Source organism: Zootoca vivipara, chromosome 7, assembly GCF_965207765.1.
Source record: "Zootoca vivipara chromosome 7, rZooViv2.hap1.1, whole genome shotgun sequence".
In the NCBI taxonomy this organism is placed as follows: Eukaryota; Metazoa; Chordata; class Lepidosauria; order Squamata; family Lacertidae; genus Zootoca; species Zootoca vivipara.
The window spans coordinates 53,967,123-53,992,037 of NC_142590.1; the positions used below are offsets into that span (position 1 = coordinate 53,967,123).

Consider the following 24,915-nt stretch of genomic DNA (forward strand, 5'->3'; position numbering starts at 1 on the left):
CACAGCGCCACATCTGTATCTCACTTGCAATTTTGGAAGCAAAATGCCATGGGTGCACCCACATCAGCAAAAATGCAGTCGCTTTATACTATTTCATTTGCATTGAGACTTGCCTGAACATCAGTGGTCTCTTTTCATTGAGCTGGCTTTCAGATGATAGATCAGTAGAACCGTTCACTATTTATATAGTATTTACTTTTAACATTCAATTTAACTTAATTCCAAGCTTCCTGGGGGACATATTATTCTTAATGTCCAGAGTTCTAAGGAGAATCCTATTTATAGAAACAGCAAATTTATTATGACCGTGCATCCTACATGATTATCTGGCAGCTTGGACCTTTGCCCTACCCTATCTTGCCTAAGCACATATACCTGAAATAATGTTCAAGTATTACTCTCCATTTCCTATTTTCCATGTGTTAAGATTCTGGAATGTAAACTTGAGAGACCTCTTGTACTCTGTAAAGCATCAGTCATACTGATGATGATGCATTAATAATCTAGAACATGAAACACTAGGGAGCCTGGCAGTTTCTGAATAGTTTATTAACACTGAAATGTTACTCATGCAAATATACATGTTTTTTTATTGAACTATGTACAAGCGCCTCAGAGGAGCAGACTACCCCAATTTTATGAAAGGTGAAAACTGTCACAAGTATGTAAAAAGAGCTATGATGAAACTGTGCAGATAAAAAAATGTAAAGGACAGTGAGAACCTCCCACCATCAGACTTAACCTCAGAATTTGATTCTATTATCTTTGATAATCCAATGACCTATTTTTAGTGCAAGACTTTTTTTAAAAAAGAAATCTGGCTCCTCAGTCCTTTTATATTGCTATCTCAGTTTGGGGCTAGTGAAAGCTGAGAAGCCATGACAGGTGGCAAATTCCTTTTCTATTCTGCACAACTTAATGGAAATAAAACATTGAAACACATTTCCGACATTAGCTTTATTTAAAACACAAATACTTCTCTCTCCTGCAGACTGTTTAAAGTAATAGCAAACATATCTGATTCAGATACAGTGATTTAAATAGAAAGCAAAAAGATGTACAGAAAGCAACGGAGTCTGTAGGTAAAGAGGAATCTCTTGCATGGAAAAAAAAATGAAGAAAAATGTCAATAAACAGAAGGTTCTGCATAAGCAGACACAAACTATTGCAAACTATTCACAGTCTCAAATGTCTGTTGTTTTTGTTTACCACCCACCAGAAGTTCTCTGGTTTTCCACTTTTTTGGAGCAATGTGTCAACTAGCAATTAATGCAGGGCAGCTTTTAACATAAAGTTTTTTGCACAGGCAAAATTTCAATGTGAACTTGCAAAGCACAGGGTTTTTTCCAAGTTAACATGAATATATTTACAACAGAATCAAGCAAATTTTTATACTTGCTAGGAACGCAAACAGAAAGATCCTGCAGGTAACAATAATAATAGTCAAAAGGTAATCATATGAAATATGGATGTAAGAATGATAGGGTATACAATACACCCAAGTCTCCACAGCCACGCTGCAGAGTCCATGGAACACTGCCAAATAAAGATCATTGGTGGGGCTTCAAGCGCTGAACATGGGTACCAAGGAAAGTTTGCAGGTGGGCAGTTTCAGAGCCACAGCTGAGAACTCTGTGGATTTGGCAGGGAAGAGTGCATATATATGGTTTACCTGGTTTACCTGCCAAAAGGCAGCATTCCAAAGCTTTGTTTTAAATGACGGGTGCAATGTCAGCAAAAAAAGGCCATCAGTTCAGGAAAAAAGAACAAAACCTGAGAATAACCTCATCACATGCCCTTGTAGGACATGTTTTAAAAACAATTATTTTTAATGAATACAGGTACACACACAAAAAGTCTTAGCCATTGCCTCATGGAGTTTATGCTTGCTAGTGGAAACTTCTAAATGGTACAGAATGACAGTGAGGAAGATTTAAAAAAGAAAACCAAATGTTCAATATTCTTTCCTTCTTCCTAAAGCCACACTTGTCATGTGGCAGCAAGTTCGGATGGAGATTACAACATTTCTGCTCCTCCACATTTTAAACTGTACTCCTGGCTCTAGAATCAAATTTGAAAAAATAATTGCATGACTCAAAGAGCTGCCACAGTAACTCGGGAATACGGAAATTACCCTAAAAAATCACAAAGCAAGAAAAATGCGTGAAACAAATAGACATTGAGGTTGCCACATCGCTGGAAAACAAAATGTGACGGTTAAGTAAAAAAAAATATACAGGAAGGTTGTTGAGTCAACAAGTGGACCCTATGTGGGATTATCAGATTTTCCCTAGTTGAAATGTTCGTGGTTTTCTCAAAGTATTTCGGGTGGGCAGGATAGTAACAAGACAGTCATATAGGAACATCTCTCTGACCAGCAGGGCAATACAGGACAATCAAGTGCAGCCATTTCTTTCCTCAGTTCAAGTGTGCTTTAAGACTTGCCAAAACTTCTCACCAAGAAATGGGTAATCTTGGTTATCCAACAAAATATACAACATTTATTTTCTCTCAGAAATAAACCATATGGGGATGAAATCAGCTGTCAATCATTTCAGAAAGTTCAAGCAGGAGCTCGTCCTCATCTTTTCCTGTGTCCAGATCAATCTCTGCTTCCAGTTTGCCTCCTGAGATTTCCAAAATCAGCTTTTCAAAGTCGTCGTCTACTGAGGTGGGTGTCTTCCCAGGTCCTGTTGAGCTCAGTCTGCGTGTCTTTACTGCTCCATGGGAAGAGGTTGCGCTTGCTGTCTCTGCTTGCAACGTGGAGGCTGCCTGGTTCTCCGTATGCAGTTCGGAGCTTCACAAAGAGGGAAAACAGAACAATCTGATACATCTCCAAGGGGGGAACAGATATCCTGTCTGGACATGGGGAACCCTTAGCCCCAGCAGAATGGAGTGATATTAATAAGCTGCGCAGGAAGTTTCTCCTCTAGCAGCAGACAGGTCATAAGTTAGTTACAAATCTGAAACTTAAGTAGGCAGGATGCAGGTACATAAAGAGTAGAAAAAATATCCTTATATGGGCATTTGGGAGGTGGGGGGTGTTGTATAGGGCAACACGTATAGTTGGTGTGCACCAGCCCAACTTTGCTGCTGCGTTCCCACCAATATGCAATTATAGGAAGGTCCGAATAAGCATCTTGCATGATCAGAACGGACAGGGAATTTTGCACTATCACTAGAGGCTTCTAACTGCATTCAGCTAAGCATGGTTAGAAACCTCTTTTATGTATGGCCTGCTCTCCTCTTCACACACTAAAATGCCTAAGAAGCCTTATGTTGAAGTGACATCTAGGTCACATTATGATATGGTCAGGAAGCAGTTGGTTAGCAGAAAGAAATAGCTGGATTACTGCTATGCCACTAAAGTATCTTCTTTAGCTATGCCTGTTTACACTATGTAGCCTTACGTTTTGCTTTTAAGACAGCTAAGTTCAAAGTAAACTGAGCAGCATGAAAAAACGCAAGACTGAAGAAACTAGTTTATGGGAAATATTGGGTATGATAAACAGCATAAGGTCTTGAACAACTTATTGCAGCATAAGCTTTGATGAGCAAGATTCTACTTCAGATGCAGAAATAAAGTCCTAGCCATTTATTTATTTTATAGCATTTATATACCATTTAATTGCAAATACGTATATCACAGCATTACCTACAAAAGGTTATGTCAGAATAAATGTGTTGTTGGTACCCATGTTAAAAACCTATGGCATTAAATTGAGTCTATTCCCAGTGCCTGTCTGTTACCTGGACCTCCATTTGCAAACCTACATGGAAAGAAAGCTGAAGGACCTTATCCTAATTTTCACATGAGCGCATTTGAACAATGGCTAGTAAACATTCAAAGTCAGCTTGCACAACTGTTCCAAGAGACAATCTCAGTGACATATAATAGGGTTACAGATAGATAAATAATTACCTGTTAGGCTGCACTCTCTCAGGAACAGCGGCTTCTGTGACTTCTGGAAGAGCAGGAGCACTTGCCTAAGAGAGGGGGGGGGAGTTTGCAACAGGTTTTTCTCTCTCCATCATCATTATGCTGTTTTAATTCTTACTCTTATTCAGTGCTGTCAACTTTCCCTTTTTTGCGGGAAATTCCCTTATCCAGCGCCCTTACTTTCATATCCGGGAGTTGACAGCACAATAGGATTTCCTTATCTTCAAATCCAGAGGTTGACAGCTATGATTTTATTACTCTCCTCTTATTCAAAATAAGAAATCAGACTCCCTCAAGTTAATCTTTGGTACTTTCCAAAAGATGATTGGTCACTTAGCACTGTAAATGTACCCCCCTCCAAAAAAACCCCCACCCCTGCTACTTATCTCAAAGTGCAAAGTTACAGCACAGGCTAAAACTTTCAGCTATCAGGTAGTCTACAACATCATGAATCAATCTTCTTACCAGGACTGTGTTTTCAGATGGGTGCTCCTTTGTGTTTGCGCTTGGAATGAGACTCAGAGGCTTCACTGCAGCAATAACAGAAGGATGACTCTCCGACGCTTTGCGCTTCAGTGCCTGCTTTGCTCGAGACACAGGCTTCACCCCAGATGGCTTCACATTCACTTTTGGTTTGGCTAGAATATGAAAAAGCAAATAAAGGTTAGTCTGTGAACACAGAATGGCTATGTTACTCTTCTCTCTCCCTTTTTTCCAGAATAGCATATTTTAAAACCAAAAACAGCACTTCTCTTCCTCCGACATCAGACCTGCAATTATGAAAAGATTCAGTGCTCTTTGCATACGGCAGTTCTTTATCTACATAAAAAATGCAGCATCCTGCAAAGGGCTTTTTGACCTATTGCAGACCCTCCAAGTGTCCCTATTTTCCAGAGACGTCCGTGATTTGGAGAAGCTATCCTGGTTTCTGATTTGATCCTGGTGTTATACACTGGAATGCCCTGCTTTTCCTTAGAATGTCCCTATTTTCACTGGAGAGATGTTGGAGGGTAGATCTGACCCCTGAGCCGTCGGAAGGCAATCCTGTATAGGGAAATTTTAAAAAAATATTTAATGCTTTATTATGTTTTTATATATGTTGGAAGCTACCCAGCATGGCTGGGCCAACCCAGTAAGATGTGGGGGGTATAAATAGTAAAAATATCTTTATGGAATGGGACGTCCCTATTTTCATCAGAGAAATGTTGGAGGGTATGCTATTGCAACTAGGACTAAGAATGTGTCTTTGCAACAAGTGCAGAAGCATAAAATTGGGACGTGTTGGACAGTGCCCAGATATAATGCTATCAAATCTCTCACATCCAGAGATTGTCTAGCAGTAAGTGAGAGAGAGCAAGTGCAGCTTCATGCCATATACCAAGAGGGGTCCAGTTACCTGGCAAAGCAGAGTCGCCAGGACTTCCCAGAGGAACTCTGAGGTTTGGATTTGTCCCTCTTGTGCCTTTGTCTCAGGAGTGATGCAGTGGATATTTGTGACTCACAGCTTAAATGAACATGGCAGTTTGATAGTATGAGATAGAAAAGGCTCCGATTTCCATAGGCATTAAAATAGTTACAGCTGTTGCCCAGATTACATTTTGAAGCAACTGGGAACACACATGCTATCTCAGAGATAGATGAAAGCTCAATGTTTTGCCAATTCCAGAGTGTGTGTATCAGTATTATGCAAGAATATTCATCCCGTCCCTTTGCGCCTGAGACATGTAAGAGGAATGTAGGAGTATGCTTAAGAATACACACCTTGTTACTTAACTCATGGGGCAATGCTGAAACTTAAAACAAGGAGGAATTATCTTGATGGCAGAAATTTAATAGCCTCTTGTTCTACCTCTTATGAGCAGCTTAAGGAGGCCTTTCTTTGACTCTTGATTACCATCAAGGTGTTGCTGTTTACCTTTAATCTTTCGTTCTACAGGCTGAGCAGAAAGTCTCGACTCCTCTGACCCCACGTTCTCTGGCACTGCCTCCTGGGATCTCACCAACAACCTCTTTGTATGTGGACGGCTTTTCCCTGTTGTCACTACAGGATTTTTCGCCCCTGGGGTCTTCCCTTCTGCAGTTTCTTCCCCAGCAGATGACACGGTCACTTGCTCCTCCTGGGGCTTCCTCTCTTGCTGCTGTTTTAACCGTTGCTTCTCCTTCCTTATCTCCTCCAAGCTCTTCACTTGGACTTTAGAATGTGAATTGCTCATGCTATCATTCAAAGGCTGAGTAGACAATGAGAAATAAAGGGGTTAGAAAACAGGTGCTTCCTAGGGAAAGCCCCCCCCCCAAGAGAGAGATTTCAGTATCTTGACATGCTTCCTTGGGTGGCCTGGCTCTGGATAGTGCTGAGGGTTTAGATCAGGATTTCCCAGGATTGCCCCACTGTGTTTCTTGGTGGCGTGATGTGCCCTTCATAATAGGCTGTCAAAATATATTTTGCTGAACTTTGGCCCAGAGCTGATTAGCTAATGGGATCTAAATGGGGCTAGAAGGGTGAGAAAGCAGGGTTTGTATATCATGTGACAGCCAGTCCTGACATAGATATCTAATGGCAGTTTCCAAAGATGCTAGATGATAATGAGCATGCATCAGTATCAAGGCCTGTTTTTCAACATACAATGTATTGCATACCAAAATGAAGACTTACCTTCGCGGTGGCATCTGATATAAAAGTTCTTGGAGAGGACTTCAGCTCTGGTTGTTTCTTTTCTCTTCCAGGAGCTGTTAAAACACCACATTGATCATTCTAAAAGGAGAATTAACTCTCCTGAGGCACAGCTATTTCCCACATTAGGTAAATTAGGTGGGTGAACACCACACTCAGCAGTCTTCTATCTTGCTTGAAATGCTTGCTACCTTCCAACACCAAGGTCCATGAAGCACTACAAGCAAGGTAATTGATCTCAATTCCTCAATTTTTGAGGAACACATCCTGCCCAGACACATCCTACCCCATCGTGAACTAGGAAATGTGCATAATGGTGACATGCCAACAGACTGAATTATCCAATGCCCTGACGAATGATCCAATGCCCTAGAAGTAATTCCAGCTGAAAATACTTGTTTTTTCCCCAGAAATATTTGTTCTGGCATTAGATACAGGCTCCTACAAAGTGAACTGGAAAGAGTACCCCCACTGCTACTTGAATTTATGGTCAAATTAAAATGTGCAATCCCATTTGCTGAAATACTGAGAAATGCAGGAAGGACACTTGCAGGGCAGGAGAAAGAATGCTTAACATTGCCAATACTCTCCTCCTATGAATACCGTACCCTACTCATGCTTTTCCCCTTCCCTTACTCTGAGCTCATTTCAGAGTCGTGTGTGGCAATGGGGGGACATCAGCACACTACAGTATGTTCTGCAGCTGAAGTTCCTGATATTGCTCTACCCTACGTTCCAGCAGTCAAATTGATTACAAGTATTTATACCAATTTCATCATTTATAAAAAAATCTGCTTTGACGTGCCTTCTGAATATGAGTATTTAGAAGTAAAATGGTGCTACAAACAAGACATGCATAGTACCTGTTGGCTTTGTAATGCATAACTGTCTCCTCCCAACTGGAGTTCGCTCAGGTTGCACCTGCGTCTTTGAGGTGTTTTCCCCACTTTGCTGCATTCGGAGGGCTTTTTCCTGCTTGATTTCCTCTAGAGTTTTGATGCGCACCTCCCTAAAGTCCTTAGCTTTGTCAGAAGGCTCCTCCAGCTTTCTTCTGCTGGAAACAGCTGAAACCAAGGAGCTTTGCTTCTGGGGCTCACCCTCATGCTTTGGTCTGGCAAGGCTCTCTTTTTCAGCTTTTATCCGCTCCTCTTCCATTTGCCTCTGCTTCTTCTCAGCCAGGACCTCTGAAAAGGTTTTGATCCTGATGGCAGGAGACGGTTTTGCTACTGCATTGGGATCATCAATGGTAAAGGTTACTTCAACCTTGGGTTTGGGATGAATTTCTCCCTTTCTTTGGCTAGCCTTCTCCAAACGGATTTCTTCTAGTGTTTTCACACGAATTTCGCCTGCTGGTTGGGCAGCATTCTCTACACCACAAACAGAAAGCACAATGAAAAAATACCCCATAAAATTAGTTTGCATTTTTATGTTAGTCAAAATGTCAACTGTTCTAGGCTCCATATACTTTTGCTCCCAAAATATGCAGTATCACTCTGAGAGTTTAACAATCTGCTTCTTATCCACCAACCTCATTCTAAATGGGCTTCCCTCAAGATGTACATGTCGTATTTCAACCCTTGCCAGTTTTTTGCATACTGAAGTAGATTATCCAAGTCAAAAAGTGAGCAGTATGTAAAACATTGCTGAAGAACTAATGCTGAGAGCAAGATCTCATTCCATAAAGGAGCTCTAAAATCAGGAGGTAAGAAAAAGAACAGTTGCAGGCTGATCTTTTTGTGACTTGGGGCTTTTATAGATTTTAGCCTTTTATATATTATTATCACATTAAACTCTGAGGTTTACTTCTGAGTACCGTATATGCTGGCGTATAAGGCGACTGGCCGTATAAGACGGCCCCTTACTTTTCAAGTTAAAATATAGAATTTGGGATGTACTCCAGCCCTTTTTTGGCGGGGAGGGGAGGGGAGGCTGTCTTCTCCAGCACTCAAGTCTGCAGCCGGGGAAATGGTGGTTTGTTTGTTTGCTTACCGTGTTTCTCATATTATAAGACATGTCTTATATTAATTTTTTCCTCAAAAAAACACGACATGGCTTATTTTCAAGGGATGTCTTATTTTTTAATAAAGTGCACGCGGGCGCTGTTTGCCGGGCTTGTCAAGCCCAGCAAACAGCGCCCGCCGATCTTCGGTGACAGGCGGGGGTGGGGGGATAGCGGAGAACGATCTCCGCTTCTCCCCCACCCCCGCCTGTCACACAGCACAGGGCCGAAGATCGGCGGGCGCTGTTTGCCGGGCTTGTCAAGCCCAGCAAACAGCGCCCGCCGATCTTCGGTGACAGGCGGGGGTGGGGGGAGAGCGGAGAACGATCTCCGCTTTCCCCCCCACCCCCGCCCATCACACAGCACAGGGCCGAAGATCGGCGGGCGCTGTTTGCCGGGCTTGTCAAGCCCAGCAAACAGCGCCTGCCGATCTTCGGTGACAGGCGGGGGTGGGGGGAGAGCGGAGAACGATCTCCGCTTTCCCCCCCACCCCCGCCCATCACACAGCACAGGGCCGAAGATCGGCGGGCGCTGTTTGCCGGGCTTGTCAAGCCCAGCAAACAGCGCCCGCCGATCTTCGGTGACAGGCGGGGGTGGGGGGAGAGCGGAGAACGATCTCCGCTTCCCCCCCACCCCCGCCCGTCACACAGCACAGGGCCGAAGATCGGCGGGCGCTGTTTGCCGGGCTTGTCAAGCCCAGCAAACAGCGCCTGCCGATCTTCGGTGACAGGCGGGGGTGGGGGGAGAGCGGAGAACGATCTCCGCTTTCCCCCCCACCCCGCCCGTCACACAGCACAGGGCCGAAGATCGGCGGGCGCTGTTTGCCGGGCTTGTCAAGCCCAGCAAGGAGCGCCCGCCGATCTTCGGCTCTGTCCCCCGATGCGCTACGGCTCGGGGAAGCAGGCAGGGAGCTCCTGCTGAGTCCCGCGCCTTCGCCTCTCGCTCGGTCGGGGCTTCGCGATAGTGCTTATTTTCGGGGTATGTCTTATTTTTCACCAACCCTTTGAAATCCTGTCATGGCTTATTTTTTGGGGATGCCTTAAAATATGAGAAACACGGTAGTTATTGAGAGGGGGAAAGAAGCCAGAGAGAGGAGAGATAGAGAAGCAGAGACATCGAGCAAAAGGGGGGAAAGAAACCATAGAGAGGATAGCGATAGAGAGGCAGACATCGGAGGCTCACACAGCCAGCGAAAGACGCTGAGCAGCAGTGAAAGAGAGAGCGGAGAGAGAGACAACGAGGCTGGCTCAGTGAGCAAAAGGGGAATAGAAGCCAGGGAGAGGGAGAGGGAGAGAGGCAGAGACATCGATCAAAAGGGGGGAAAGAAACCATAGAGAGGATAGCGATAGAGAGGCAGAGACATCGGAGGCTCACACAGCCAGCAAAAGACGCTGAGCAGAGCAGTGAAAGAGAGAGCGGAGAGAGAGAGACAGAGAGATCCCTTTGCTTTGCGCTGACAAAAAGAGAAGAGGCAGCAGCTTGACACCAATGAAATACACAAAACTGTATCTCTGCGCTGATCCAGGTCACAAAGCCATGAGGGAGCCATTCTCCCTGGCGGGGAGCAGCCCCCTCCCGAGCGCGCTTCTTTGCGTTCATATGGTCACTGCATACAGTGGGGATGCAGCCGTTTTTGAGCTCCCCCCACCGTCTGCGGTGACCGCAGATTCTTGGACCCGGCGTATAAGACGGGCCCCCAACTTTTGAAAAAATTTTCCTGGGTTCAAAAGCCGTCTTATACGCCAGTATATACGGTAGCTTGGATTGCACTAAGGCAAAGATCCACCTGCAATAAATAGGGAGAGGATATCCCAAGGTACTCCAATAAAACCAATTGTTACCTGTTTCCATATTGTTCTGCTCAGATGGTAATCCTAGTCTCTCTTTAAGTGACAAGGGAACTTGTACTGCAGAAAGAAAGAATAAAATGTGAAGGAAGTTACACAGAAGTCTCCTGTTTTGTTCTCCTACAGCAATCTTCCTAGTGCCTTGGACTACAACTCCCATCATTCCTGACAATTGGCCATGCTGGCTGGAGCTGAAGGGCACTAGGTTGAGGAAGCTGATCTATGGCTTCACACAGAAAATTGTTTCATATGGCTTGCTTCACCCACCAGCCCAAGGAGTCTTCATAAGAGAGATGTTTCCAGATGAAGAAATGTGATGGGAGAAAGACTTTACACTGGCCATCCGGCAATGGCTTTTTCTACCTGCCTTGCCCCACCCTCCAGCCCTAGGAGCCTTTCCCACACCATGACTTTGAGAACAGCAGAAGCACCTGGGAAGAGAGGAGTTCCAGGGTATTTTTAAAATTAATTTTATAATTTGACAGACCTTGTTTCTCAATTTGATCCTTTTACATGGTTTTGTATGTTTTGTAGCATTTTAAGCATTGTGACTTGCCTTTATTTAATTGATTACAGTTTAGTAATTCTTAAATTTGATAGTAGTTGTTTATTTTAAAGTTGTGTTGTTATTATGACTTTTTTGTATTGGATCAGATTGTTATTAGGTGTATGATCTTTGCTGTCTATTTTGTTGTTTATTCAGCTTGTAAACTGCCTTCTGTATAGTAAAATAGAAAGGTGGTATACAAATTAAAAGATACTGCATGTTTCCTGCAATTCAACAAGAACCACAAATGAACTGCAAATAGATCTACTATTCTTCAAAAAAAATGGAAAAAATCTAACAAAGCATTACATTGTATGTGCTGTGCACAGATCACATTGACTATGGAATTTGGACTACTTTGTGTACATTACTGTATGGAGACAGCAAACAAGATTTTTGATACAAACAACTGTTAATATGGCCTTTACATTATATGCATTTGATTCCTCATCCCTGATAAAAAGAGGAGTTTCATTGACATTTTAGAACAATTTCACTTAAACAGGCTTGTTGCACTACAAAAGAAGTATAACACATTTTACTATTTAAACAAACCTACCTCTCTTTGGTATTTTGTCTGCATTCTCCAAGGAATCTATTTTCTTTCCCAGTCTTTCAGCAAGGCTACGTTTTAGGGGGAGGCCACCCTCAGAAACTAACAAGAAAAAGATTATTGTCAGGCTTTTGTTTTTTTAGTTTTCAGCTATGCTTGCTGCTTTTAGTGGCAATTACATCCGCATCAGTATTATGATACTGAAAGATACCTTTAGTGAACATTTTGCCTAGAAAGATAGGGACACACACACACACACACTGTGACAGCACAAGAAGCAGATGAGTGGGATAAGAACTGATACCGGTCTAGTTTTTACACAGCTCTCCACTGAAATGTCAAGAAAAATGAAAATCCTCCTTGCCACAGATTCTATGCTGTGCCATAAATGGCATATACTTTAATACAGTCATTTAATAAGTCATCAAGGTTCAAAAACAGAAAATAAAAAATGTACCCATAATCAGAACTTTTGTGCACGTATGCACATATGATGGAAAAGAATGGATAAGGCTGATAGAGGAGCAGGGTTTTTAAATTATACATGCTGGTTCTCACCATTTTTCCGTTTTCCCAATCTCTCTGCAACAGTCAATCGAATCTGAGGCTGTTCACCTGACAAAAATTAAGAGCAAGCAACTTTAACAGATGTCTGAAGTAAACCAATTGCTTTAATATGTGTATTATTATGTAGAGGTTTTTTCCATGAAAAACTGTTATACAACAGTTTATTTACTTGCAGTAGAACCATCATTTGACCAGAAGATTAACACATGCAAATTTAGTTGTTAAGTACGTTCAGGATACTCAACTCCTCAATGGGATCCACCCACACAATGGTAAAGCAGATTGCAAGCTAAAATGCCTAGATTCAGATTATCCAGATAAGATTCAGAAAAAGATTCAGATAATAATCAGATTCAGATAATTGCTCACTATCACATGTCTTTCACCTTTTGTCAAACAAACAGGACAGGGTGAGCAAAGGTGAAAGAGGCAGGAAGATCACACATGGCAAGTCTTTCACCCTCTTATTAAACAAACAAATGGGATGGCCAGTTTATCCCATTTCTCACTATTCTTAAAATGGTTATAGAAATTGTAAGAATCACTAATTTCACAGCCCCTCCCCTCTCAATTACAATGCATTGGCAAAAAAAGGATATAAAACGACCATTAGATGAAAAGGTTAGCTAGCTCTCCCAGCTCCAATACAACAGAACTTACCCAGCACTTCCTAGGACTCTGCACCCTACTGCTTTGCTTTAAGGACAGGTATACTTTCCTTTTCCCTTTCCCTTCTTGTGTGGGTTTATGGCAAAATTGTCACCTTGCTTATGTAGGTGTTAGAATAGTTAGGGTCTTTTCTGCTCTTTAATTAAAGTGTGTTTGTATTGTGATTTGCTACCCACTTAGACTGTAGCTTTGCTGTCTAAAGCAGCATTGTATATAAATTCTGCAACTCCTGATTTATAAAATAAACCAAGCTTCCTTTATTTCTTTGCGAGGGCTTCTTATAGGAATAAGATTAAAGATTAACACACATCCATAATAAGTGCACGTCATAACTCCAGCAAAAGATCCTAAACCTCTCAGCAGTGTGTATATGAACCTACATGAGTGCTATGTGAGTCCAGATACACACATTGTAACATTGATGCTAATCAATAAAGAGGAAGGACATTTCCAGAAATGCCACAGGTACCAGAGCTGATGAACTGAATACAAACAGAATTACGCTTACCTGGCTTTGTAGATAAAGTTACAGTTCTGACCACAGTCCGTACATTTTCTTTTTCTGGGCCTGGATGGGTCTGAATCTGAGCAGAAACCTCAGAGGGGTTGTCTGAGAAGAGCAAGACAAAGCTATATTAAGCTGCAATGGTACCACTATTTGGCATTTCATGAATTTGTGGTTGAGATGCAATTTGAATATGAGGCTTCTAAGTTCACACTCTTAGCTACTACACAATGCCCACTGTAATACATTGGTGCCTTGGGAAAAGTCCAATCCAAAATTCTTTTTTTCTTTGAACAATCATCGAACAACCTCCATTAGCCGCCACCCCAACATTTAATTGCTGTGATTAAATTGTAGGGCACAAAACTGCTGACTCAATGATCACTGGGACATCCAAGGCTACACATAGGATAGTGCTGAAAGTATATAATAAATGGAAATTCATGAGATGACTAATGAAAAAACTTGTAAAAGAAAATGAAGCTACACTGTGGAATGTGTTGCAAAACAGATACTTTGGACAGTTTTCTACTTTATTATAAATACTTTGCAACTAAGGTGCCTAAAAGCAGACATCTTTCCAGCTAGTGTTATATACAATTCCTACTTGTATATAAGAACAATATATAAGAACAAACTATGAGAACAAAACATTTGCATTTGCAAGACTCTAAACAAAAGCAAGCAACAGCCCACCCTGGACTTCTAATAATAGACAAATATCCTCCCAATGAGGGTGTGGAATATCCTCACAATTACAAAGGTCAACTCACCACCTTGCTGCTTTGATTTTTCCTTCATTTTTTTTGACTTGATCTCATCAAGGGTTTTGATTCCAAAATTCAAATGATCAACTGCAAAATGTGAAAATCTGAGTAAGCAGATAAGTTTCTCTCAAATATGAAAGGGCAGAAAACAAGCTCAAAGTTAAGATAACCTGTGGAAATTTATTCCAGGGGTGAGAACCTGTGGCCTTCCAGAAGTTACTGAGCTATGTTGCCCATCACATCTGAGGTGCCACAAGCAAAGTTTTTAGCTGTGTTTACTCTATAAAAGTATAATCAATATGCTAAATTAGATCACTCTCTGGGGCACCAGCAAATTTTCCAGTGCAAACTGAACATTTTCTGGTGCACATTCCTTTAAATATGCATAGGAAATACTTCCAGAAAACTTTCCAAACACTTCCTGTGGACAAAAAATGTTTGTTTTTTTTTGTTCCCATCTTTCTGCATAGCTCCTATATCCTTTCCAGTCTCTATACCCCATCTACCTTCCTGCACCAGCACACTACAATGTCCTTCCCTCCAACACTTGATTTTTTAAAATAAAAAAACAGCATTTATGAAAACATACTCTGAAAATCTTCAATTGCAATAACTGAAATATAAACACACACTGAAGCAAATAAACAATCCAACCCAAATGCTGAATGCGAATATCCTTGGCCCAAATCCCTTGCTAAGGGTCCACTCAGTTGCTTTTGAGCATATTAGTTCCTACCGTTACCTTGTTTTGTGCTACTTGCTGATTTCCGAGTAGAAATTACCCGCAATCCATTAGAAACCTCCGCAGAGGGTTGTTGAACAGGCATTTTAGATTCATCACCTTCTTCCGATAATTGATCTGAAAGAAGTAACATTGCTACTTTGAGTCCATTCCTATTTATTCAGAAGCCCACTATGTTCAGTGAGATAGATTCCCAAATGTGCATAAGTCTTAGACTGCTTTGATTTATACCCATATACCTGGAAGCAAGCTCCACTGAAATATGCCAGACTTAATTCTGAGTAGGCATGTATAAATTAGAACTGTGAGTCAAGTAAAACTTCATTTGGATTGTCAAGTAAGATCAGTACAACATGCAATTAATTAATAGGTAGATAAAGGATCTATGATTTGCCAATTGCTACTCTCAGATGCTATAGGGTGGAAACCTCCCCACTCCATATGCTCCAGAGGATTGGAAGAAGCACCAGTGAAATGTTTCAAGGTGCTGGGATAATGCTAGGGTTGCCATATTTCAATAAGTGATAATCCGGAGGGGGGGGGGAGTTGTTGAGCTTGGAAGTTTTTGAGCTATTTCTGAAGAACATATGCAAAAACAACACTGCTGGTTGTCAGCAGACATACGTCTGGATTTCCCCGGACATTTTGCCAATTTCTGCCCAGACACTGCTTGTAGCTGCAGTTTTGGGGGTGTGTTCTGGAAATTCCAGACATATGGCCACCCTAGATAATATCCAATACCATCACCTGCTTTGACTTATTTGTTGTTTTCATCTTGATTTTTTAATTTACTTTAATTTTTATGTAAGTTGTTAGGCATTCTGAGAATCTTCAGGATGAGAAGTGGGGTATACACTGAAGCAATGACTGCATTAATGATACAACAGAGAAGCATCATGCTTTAAGGAACTATATTTTGCTCACCATCATCATCTTCATCATCATCCGCAGCATTGATAACAACTGGTGGATGAGTGGGGCTTGGTACATTTTCAGAACTTTCCACCTTCATTACCCCACGCAGCTGAGGAGATGGATTGGACTGAACAGAAAGTTTATTCTGTTGCAATGAAATCTGTATAGCCTTCATCTCCTCTTCCGTAGGTTCAGGCATGTTTAGAACAGCTTTAAACAAAAATGCACAAGAACATATAAACTACGTTGAAAACCATTATTAATAATATATAGGTACTGTATCTGATCCATCGTGTGTAAAATCCCTCCAGTAATATCAAAATCATTCTGCAAAGGATTGTGACCAATATTAATATAATAATTTTATTGATACTTAATGGCTACCCTAGCCTCATACTATTTCTATTTGGAAAAAAACTCCAGTAAGTGGTGGCCTTATTCCATCTTGCTTACACACACATCTACACTAAAGACCATTCTTATGGATCAGATCTAGCATTCTGAAACACTGGTCATCTAATGCTTCTAGGAAGTTAACCATGAAGAAAGGATGGTGAAAGAAATTGCCCTGTTGTATGTTAAATACAAACAAGTCAGCTATTTGTCTGAACGAGTTTCCTAAATGGTTATAACAATTTAAAAATGGAGAGGAAGGGCTGCAGGGTTTGTGGTTAAAGTTATGTAATCACTTTTCAGAGTGCTATGTTCACACATATGTCTTCAAGCTGCTAGCAGGACAAGTGTGGGGAACCTTTGGCCCTCCAGATGTTGTTGAACTACAATTCCCATCAGCCCCAGCAGGTGTAGCTAAAGGCCAGGGAAGTGAGTTTCATTCCAGCAACATATGGAGGGTCAAAGGTTCCTCACACCTTCGGTTAACAACAACAAAAACAATGTTGTGAAGCATCCACCTGTGTGCAATAAAGAACATGGCCCTGCATAACCTGTATCTACTGTATTGCTGCTGGATTTTTTTGATGCACTGCTGGGGGTGGGGTGGGGGGGAGTCAGGCAAGTATGGCTTTCCTTACAGCACCTACAGAAACGTGGAAGTCTGAAGAAAGAATGCAAGATCTTTTGTAGATAGGTAGGGACATGCCAAAAGGTGAAATTACAACTCACTCTTGCTTGGAGGTAAGAAAAGCCCATCCACAAAACGTCCCTTGTTGTGGTGGAATGCACAGTTCATCTTCTGACAGCCCACTGGCTGATTCTCCCAAAAGCATGGGATCTCACTGCGTTTTTTCTGAAGACAAAACATAGGCTGTAAGTGTACACTAGGAACAACCTGCAAGTCCACAACATAAGTTAGTAACACACTGAGATGGTATCAGCAACATGACTCGACATCCGTAGGTTTCGACTTACGAACGGGACAAATGGCCGTACGCTAACAAAGTTTTCTACATCCGAACGGAAACCGTTGGCGGCTTTTAATGCTGTTTCCTCAACTTACGAATTTTTTAACGTGGTTTCCTCGACTTACGAATTTTTCCGAATATTTTTTTTCCCTATGGGAAGCCGCGTTTCGACTTACGAGCTTTTCGACCTACAAATGTGTATTCGGAACGAATTAAGTTTGTAAGTTGAGGGACCACTGTACTTAATTACAATGGCCAGGATCCCAAGGGATGCAGTGTTTGAAACTCCCATTGTTCTAGGCGCATTTTGCAACAGGGAATTTCATTAGCACGAGCAGTTTCTGAGCTCTGGGCGCAGATTTCAGATTAAAACTGCACAGTGGAAGGAAAGGGGGATCCTTTTCTGCCTCCCCACTTCCAGCCACTTTCTGAAGACTGGAGAAGAGACTGACTTAAGAATATTAGGGGGGTGGGCAGGGGAAGCATGGCTTTGTTTTTTGCAGTCTTCAGGTGAGGACTAGAACATGTGAAAAATGAACAAAAGATTTTAGCTGCAGTTCATTCATTTTCAACTTTGTATTCTTGTTATTAAAAAAGCATTCCTAGACGTTCCGTTGTTGTGCCCATAACCTAGGTTTAAGGTGCCATTTAGCTCCTAGCTTTCATATCTCAGTTTCTAACACTGGCTCCATGTGGAGTTCCACTCATGTACACAAGCTGTGCCAGCAACCTCTCTCTCACCCCTTGAAAAGCAGCCCTTCTGAGAAATACATACCATCCAGATGCATGCAATGTAGCATAAGAGATTCAGAAGAGGGGAGACTGAGCAACACACATACAATGCATATGTGAAACTGCTTTCACTCACCCATAGGCTTTTTGGATCCTAGCCCATTATTATATTTCAATTTTGCCTTCCTATATCCTACATGATATCCTCTTTTCCTTCCAAATCCTACTGCCTGTCACACCTTTTGATAAGATAGACTAATTTTATGTTTACTCCACTATTGTTTAAGAATAGGGAATTATAGACCCTTTTGGTATTCACTGTTAAAAACAATCATTGTTAAAAACCATATATATTCCGTATATTCCAGCGTATAAGACGACTGGGCGTATAAGACGACCCCAACTTTTCCAGTTAAAATATAGTTTGGGATATACTCGCTGTATAAGAAATACGACCCAGCGTATAAGACAACCCCCAACTTTTGAGAAGATTTTCCTGGGTTAAAAAGTGGTCTTATAGGATAGGTCCTAATATCACATTTCTTGTCCATACAAGACACCACCCTGTTTCTTTCCAAGTACATTCTCATGTGTGCATAGTATGCAAACAAGCTAATGGGTTACTGGCAGAAATGACTGTGGGACACTAATTCATGCATTACATTTCTACAAGCTACCTCATACTCTGAAAAAGCTAGGACATGGTGGACAAGGGAAAATATCTAAAACAGAGTTCACGTTTCTTCTCTCATTTTTGTAGCTTTAATGTAAAAAAACACATTAGTCACCATATAATAAACCAATCCAAATAATAGCACCCCAAATTCGAATCAAGCTGGAAAGGTGCTTAGAGACTAAGAAACCCATGCTGGTTGTCTAAACATTTGAATCTCAAACTACTATGAACAGTTTCTTCATTTATAAGTGTGTGTGTGTGTTTGTTTGTAAATATTTTTCCGAAGCAAGGCAGGAGTTACCAAAATAACCTTGCAAACTTTAACAAACTAACAACTTGATAGCTCTAAATCATGCCTATGTCTTTATAGTTTTTAGGAAAACGTTCTATGCAAAAAACACTACACTTCAACAATGCACACAGATATCAAGAGTAATTACACTGCTAGACTATATATTGAGACAATACTTACATCAATCTCCATGTGTCTAAATCGGCAGACGCTTCTGAAACATCGCTGCTCTTGCCAGAGCGCACAGACCGTTTCATTCCCCAGGGCAGCTTCACAGTGACGGAAGGGGCAACTGTCACCCTATGGAGAATGCAATATGGTCTTGGTAAGCAATACATGCATTAAAAATCTGGCTAATATAACCAAGGTTTCATTGAACTGCATTTCCTATGCACAAAAGCAACTTTAAAGGTTTTACTACAACTTAGTAAATATTAGCAAATTTGGCTACCAATAAAGTCACTAAAGGGAGGGAAGGATGCCTTGACTGCAGTCTATTGGGTGTATCAGGTTACATTATACTTATAATACTGCGAGCATGAATAAAGAAGACTAGAGGACAGGGGAAATACAAACCTTGGTACATGTGGAGTAGAAATAAAAGTAACAATCATCTCCTTGGTTAGACATATTCGGCTGAATCTTTATTGGGAGCTTATGTTGGAGAGACTGGTGGCTGAACAGAGGTTTACTATTCTCTCAGTGATGGCTGATCAGTTTGGTTTAACTGGCAAAACCTTCTATAGGCTGGATTTACTGGTATCTTCTTTAAAATATAATCCTGGAAAGAGGAGATGAAGGAAAATAAAAAGAAACCACCATGTTACTCTTTTTTATTTCAATGTGACATAAGTTCTAAACCCCAGTAGGTTAGGTAAACACATTCCACATTTATATATGTTATGAAAACTGGTTCCCAACTTAAAAACAAACCACATAAATCTACCCTCCAGTTTCCTGACATCCAATTTCTTTACATCATAGTAAGAAATACTAAAGCGGGGGTAGCCAACATGGTACCTTGCAGATGTTGGACTACAACTCCCATTAACCTCTGGTCAGCATGGCCAATGGTGAGGGACAAGAAGAGCTGTTGTCCAGCAATATCATGAGGGCAAAATCCAGAAATATAGAAGTTTCATATTTGGCAACAAGCAGACAACACACATTTAATATTTTGGGAAGCTCAATTCCTATACCACCACCACTTCTTTGCTGACTGCTTAAAACAGATGGATGAGGTGAACTGAAAAGAGGGGATGCTGAGATTGGGACATGAGCCAAGTTGAATAATCAGAACATCATTTGCATATGCTATTGCAGAAACCTTGGCCACTGGGTGAAAACTGCTGCCAGCTAGTCATTTGATAACCCTTCAAATTTTAGCAACTGCTAAGATATATCTTAAGCACCTGTTGAATTACAGTTCACACACTAAACCAGGCATCCCCAAACTTCGGCCCTCCAGATGTTTTGGACTACAATTCCCATCTTCCCCAACCATTGGTCCTGTTAGCTAGGGATCATGAGAGTTGTAGGCCAAAACATCTGGAGGGCCGCAGTTTGGGGATGCCTGCACTAAACCTTCCCAAATGAATACACTTTTCACTGAGATACCTTGGTAGGTTCAGCATGTAACTCTGTCTTCAAAGACTTCCAGTTATTTTTCTCCTGTAGGTCGAATCAACACTCAATCGATGAATTGATAATAACGGGATAGAAAGACTTTTCTTCCTCACATTTCCAAGGAACACATCTCATTCTCATTCAAAATTCAGACAGGGTGAATTACAACTACTGGAGAAAGCAAGTCCATTTGAATGGTCAGGAAGACTGGAGATAGTGAAGGTTAATTGCCTCTTCAAAATAAATAGTTCATTTAAAGATGAACTTGTGTTTCAAACTGGCTGCAAAGAACATCCATCTTCCACAGCCGAAAAAAATTAACTTTTTTTAAAATTAAAACACATTTTTCAATTTCTGGTCTTCAAGATTTCTTCCACCTATTGGAAAAAAGGAAAAATCTTCCCCGATCTTTATTAAACTGTATAGTTAAAAAAAATTCTTCTATGTATAAACACAGATATGTATATACACATAAGTATTCTTAAATACATTTGTGTTTATACATGCAACAATGTATACACAAGCATGGTAGTTAAGTTTAAAGATTGAAATTTTGCAACAGAACGTTTCAAATTCCGGGAACTAAAAATAAATTTCCATACAAATTTCAGGCCAATAGTTTCCCACATAAGCATGAACACAAATAAGTACATAGACATGGGGTGTACACATGATGTATAGAGCACTAAGAATGATTTTCAGACAAATTGGGATTCAATTAATTTTTATGCAGAAACTAACTGCATGATGCAGTTTAAAAAGCAACAGGCTTAGTACTACAAAATCAAGGCAATTGTTTGATTTTGCTGTCAAAATGTTAAATTTGTTTTGTTTTTTCTGTACCTAATTTTGCTCAGTCCCCTAAACATCACTGCAAAGATACACCATAAGTCACTGCTTTTCAGTGATAAGGTTGAAAGGATGCAGCAGGTCCAACATCCTAGCAACCAACAGTCACATAGTCTTCAGTCACATAGTGACCAAAAAGAAAATAAAGAAATTGTTGATCCCTCTTTCAGAAATGCCATTTTGAGTACGGTATATATTCCGTCTTTCAAATTGAAGAGTGAAAGGTTGGAAAATGCTAACATATTTTGGGGGGTAATTTTTGGCATGGTATTTCACCCAACTCTAAAATAGCGGGGGGAAAGTATTTTTAAAAAGGGGGGGAAATAGTAGTCCATGATGAATTTTACACAAGCGGAAATTATATATATATATAACTACAATTAATTTTCATTATTAGATTCTCTTCTCACCCAGTATATTTATTTATTCAAACTTGATTTGCTTGCACTAAATGATATTGGTGCTTCACATTATCAAATTCTGCAATAAGGAGAAAGATTCTGTCAAATGCACAATACCTCTCTTTGCCATAATCAGCCCACATTTAGTGACAACCAAACTATCCTCTTGGGGGGAAATTGTGCAAATACACCCATTATAAGTAGCAAATTAACTTTAGGTTATTTCCTTTCTGTAGCCTTTTTTTTTAAAAAAAAAAACATACACACTCCCTGAATACAAAGTTCATTTCTGTACATACTACCTTAAGGCACACAAAAATTTGTTTAATTAAACTGCCTATCCCAATTTAAGTACATGTTATAAAGCAGTTTGTATATTATCTGCCATTAGCTGCACATCCAGCTCTGAGAACAATTATTAACTTCATTCATTATTTCACTGTTTTAATATATAGGTGAAATCCAAGAACTGTTGGTGTCTTTCACCAAAATATAAAAACCAGCAATTTTTTAAAAGCAATTAAGAAAAGGCGGTTGTTTTTCCATTCCCCCCACCCCTCAGTAAAAATAATGTGCATAGCTCTGATAGTAGGAATAGTAATTGAAAACCAGATTCTCATGATGATGCTGACACCCTTGATAAAGCTGAGCAGTTTTGTGTTCAAACCGTACAAAAGCTTTTCAAAAGTCAACTGATGGTGGGCTAACTTTTGAGCTTATGTGAGGAAAAAATGCAGTAGAATCACAGAACTGTAGAGCTGGATCACCCCCTGCAATACTCCCTTCTAGGAATGTAAACTGAAAGGTTTAGGCACAGGAACAGAAACTTTCATACTGTATTCTAATTCCTGTTCATACAGTGTCACATTATCTCCCTCGCTCTGATTATCAAGCATACAGTTAACATCCCTGTATCATTGCAGACATTGAGAGTATATGTTCACAAGACACTTTGAAGGTCAAAAACCAGCTAGTGCTAATGATGGATAGTAAAGAGCAGCGTTTTCATATGCACTTCACATTATCTTGAAGCACAGAACAGAGATTTTATTCACTGTTCTCTTAAGCACCTCTCCATTTCATTGCAATGAGTAAGCACCATGCATGCCAAAGCCAAATGCCTGAATGAACATAAGTATATAAAGGAGCCATTTCCATATTGTCATTGTCAAATTCTGAAATGAGCTTATGTTCAGAGGCCAAGAAATTTGTTGTTCAGACATTCTGACAGCAAGGTAGAAGAATGGCAGTTGAGGTAATTTATGACCACTTGGGCCAATGCCCACCAATTTCTCAGCTTCCCCTATCAACATATGGGTTTCTGTTAACTAAACCACCTAAATCCTGTCCTTCCATACTATGATCTTTTTGCATGTTTTGAAAGGCACATGACTAGGATAAGCACCTCTAACTACAATAGCTTTAGGAAGTGCTGTCCAGCTTTACTGCCATCTGTGCCAGACTCTGCACTGGGAGAAAACAATGTACTGTACTCTTCGGTATTAAAACTGCTGCATCTTCTTGTATCAGAAAGACTGGGGAAATTAACAGACAAAATTAGTAGGTGCTCAATGCACAGAAAAACTTTATTACAATTATTATAGCTAATTCAAGTTTCAAAGGGACCCAGGTGGCGCTGTGGTTAAACCACTGAGCCTAGGGCTTGCTGATCAGAAGGTCGGCGGTTCGAATCCCTGTGACAGGATGAGCTCCCGTTGCTTGGTCCCAGCTCCTGCCAACCTAGCAGTTCGAAAGCACGTCAAAATGCAAGTAGATAAATAGGAACCGCTACAGCGGGAAGGTAAACGGCGTTTCCATGTGCTGCTCTGGTTTGCCAGAAGCGGCTTTGTCATGCTGGCCACATGACCTGGAAGCTATACGTCGGCTCCCTCGGCCAATAATGCGAGATGAGTGCGCAACCCCAGAGTCGGTCACGACTGGACCTAATGGTCAGGGGTCCCTTTACCTTTACCTTATTCAAGTTTCAAAGGGTCTGCAGTGGGAAGAACAATTACCTAGTTTCAAACTGGAAATACTGCAGATATTTTGATTATAAAAGGTATTTTATGTCCTCTGCAACCATTGATCACCCCCATCTTCATTAAAGTAGTCGTCTCTATGCTGCCTAGCAATAGCATGCAATGGCAGTTATATTTTTCATTGTGTTTAAATGGATTATCTCATGACATTATATTCCTAAAACATACTAGATGCACAGCTCAATCTTGGAGTGCAGCATGCACCAATGACAACAATCTGTTTTGGAAAAGAACCTCAAATGCCACCAGCTAAATGCCATGATAATCAGAGACTCTTTTTTGTCAACCAGAATTACTGTACTTCCTGGTTTTGCTATTTTTCAGCGTACTACTGAATTGCAATGCCAGAGAGTTCTGTCACATCAATAGCACTAGAAATGGCAGATCTTGGCTTTATTTTATTTCATTAATTAAAAAACCCACTATTATTGAAAATCCCGCACTGTGGGATTTCCTTTGCCCTAGTTTTCTCATCTTTGGGATTAGGCCAGTTAATCCTAATGCCCTTTCCTAGATGGCCGCAAGGATCTGGAAGAATGGGAGGGAAAACCGAATTATCTAAACAAATCTTGAAGAGCAGAAAAACAATCGCTGTGGGAGGGCCGGGAAATAAATAAATAAATAATGCGGGGGCGTACGGACGCCATTTATATGAAACGCAAAAGGAAGCAGAAAATGGAGTTAATTTAGGGGCAACCATAGGTAAAATAAAATAATTATAACGAAGCTGCCGCAGTCTCGGATAGGGACTGGCAACGGGCCGTTTAACAAAAGGAAGAACGAAAATTTGAAAACAAAGAGGCCCTAGGCGGCGGCCTAGGAAAGCCGCCTCGGCCAGGGGAACCTAGGGAATCCTATGCGAGGAGGCGGCCTTTATACCTATATAAGGCTGAGGGAAGGGGACTCCGGGCCCTTGTCACCCGCGCGCAGGAACTTTACCGAACCCCGAGAAGGAGTCGCTGTCGAAGTCCTCGAGCCACCGAGCTCCCTTCTCTCTCTATCTCTCTCTTCTTCTGGACGGCAGACAGAGTCTACTTCAGCGAAACCGCTGCCCTCCTCGAAGATGGCGCCTCTCACCAGGCTCGGCCGACCCTGCCCTCAAGCGTCATGGCGGACGGGGCGGAAGAGGGCGGGGCGCTTGCGCGATTGGCCCTTTTCGGATCACGCGGGCGCCGCTCTCTCAGTCTCGCCATTGTGATGCAAAAACAAACGGCTGC

At 41.2% G+C, this 24,915-nt stretch overlaps 1 protein-coding gene across 14 annotated transcripts; it reads right to left on the bottom strand.

Moving 5' to 3' along the window:
- Positions 1 to 942: 942 nt before the first annotated feature.
- On the bottom strand, positions 943 to 24,763 carry ZC3H11A (zinc finger CCCH-type containing 11A). Of its 14 annotated transcripts, none has more exons than XM_088673361.1 (19): positions 24,643 to 24,763; positions 21,669 to 21,738; positions 20,401 to 20,454; positions 19,360 to 19,564; positions 18,964 to 19,083; positions 16,845 to 16,968; positions 15,732 to 15,932; positions 14,808 to 14,924; positions 14,072 to 14,152; positions 13,302 to 13,403; positions 12,116 to 12,172; positions 11,564 to 11,659; positions 10,452 to 10,517; positions 7,475 to 7,978; positions 6,594 to 6,667; positions 5,856 to 6,168; positions 4,406 to 4,578; positions 3,923 to 3,987; positions 943 to 2,797 (listed from the first exon to the last, which is right to left on the bottom strand). In XM_088673361.1, exons 4-19 carry the CDS (start codon positions 19,411 to 19,413, stop codon positions 2,539 to 2,541), a joined length of 2,406 nt encoding a protein of 801 aa, XP_088529487.1. In that variant the 5' UTR covers positions 19,414 to 19,564; positions 20,401 to 20,454; positions 21,669 to 21,738; positions 24,643 to 24,763; the 3' UTR covers positions 943 to 2,538. The 14 variants fall into 14 exon arrangements, with proteins under 14 accessions (XP_088529487.1, XP_088529486.1, XP_088529484.1 ...); XM_088673360.1 differs by having other exon boundaries at positions 24,638 to 24,763; XM_088673358.1 differs by having other exon boundaries at positions 20,401 to 20,580; positions 24,638 to 24,763.
- Positions 24,764 to 24,915: the final 152 nt, after the last annotated feature.

Excerpts from the sequence above, each read along its gene's own strand:
- ZC3H11A (XM_035121406.3), bottom strand. The coding sequence starts at position 19,413 with ATGTCTAACCAAGGAGATGATTGTTACTTTTATTTCTACTCCACATGT. Across the intron at positions 14,153-14,807 it reads AGCAAGTAGCACAAAACAAG|TTGATCATTTGAATTTTGGA; the intron begins GTAACGGTAGGA and ends CACATTTTGCAG. Across the intron at positions 12,173-13,301 it reads AACTTTATCTACAAAGCCAG|GTGAACAGCCTCAGATTCGA; the intron begins GTAAGCGTAATT and ends AATTTTTGTCAG.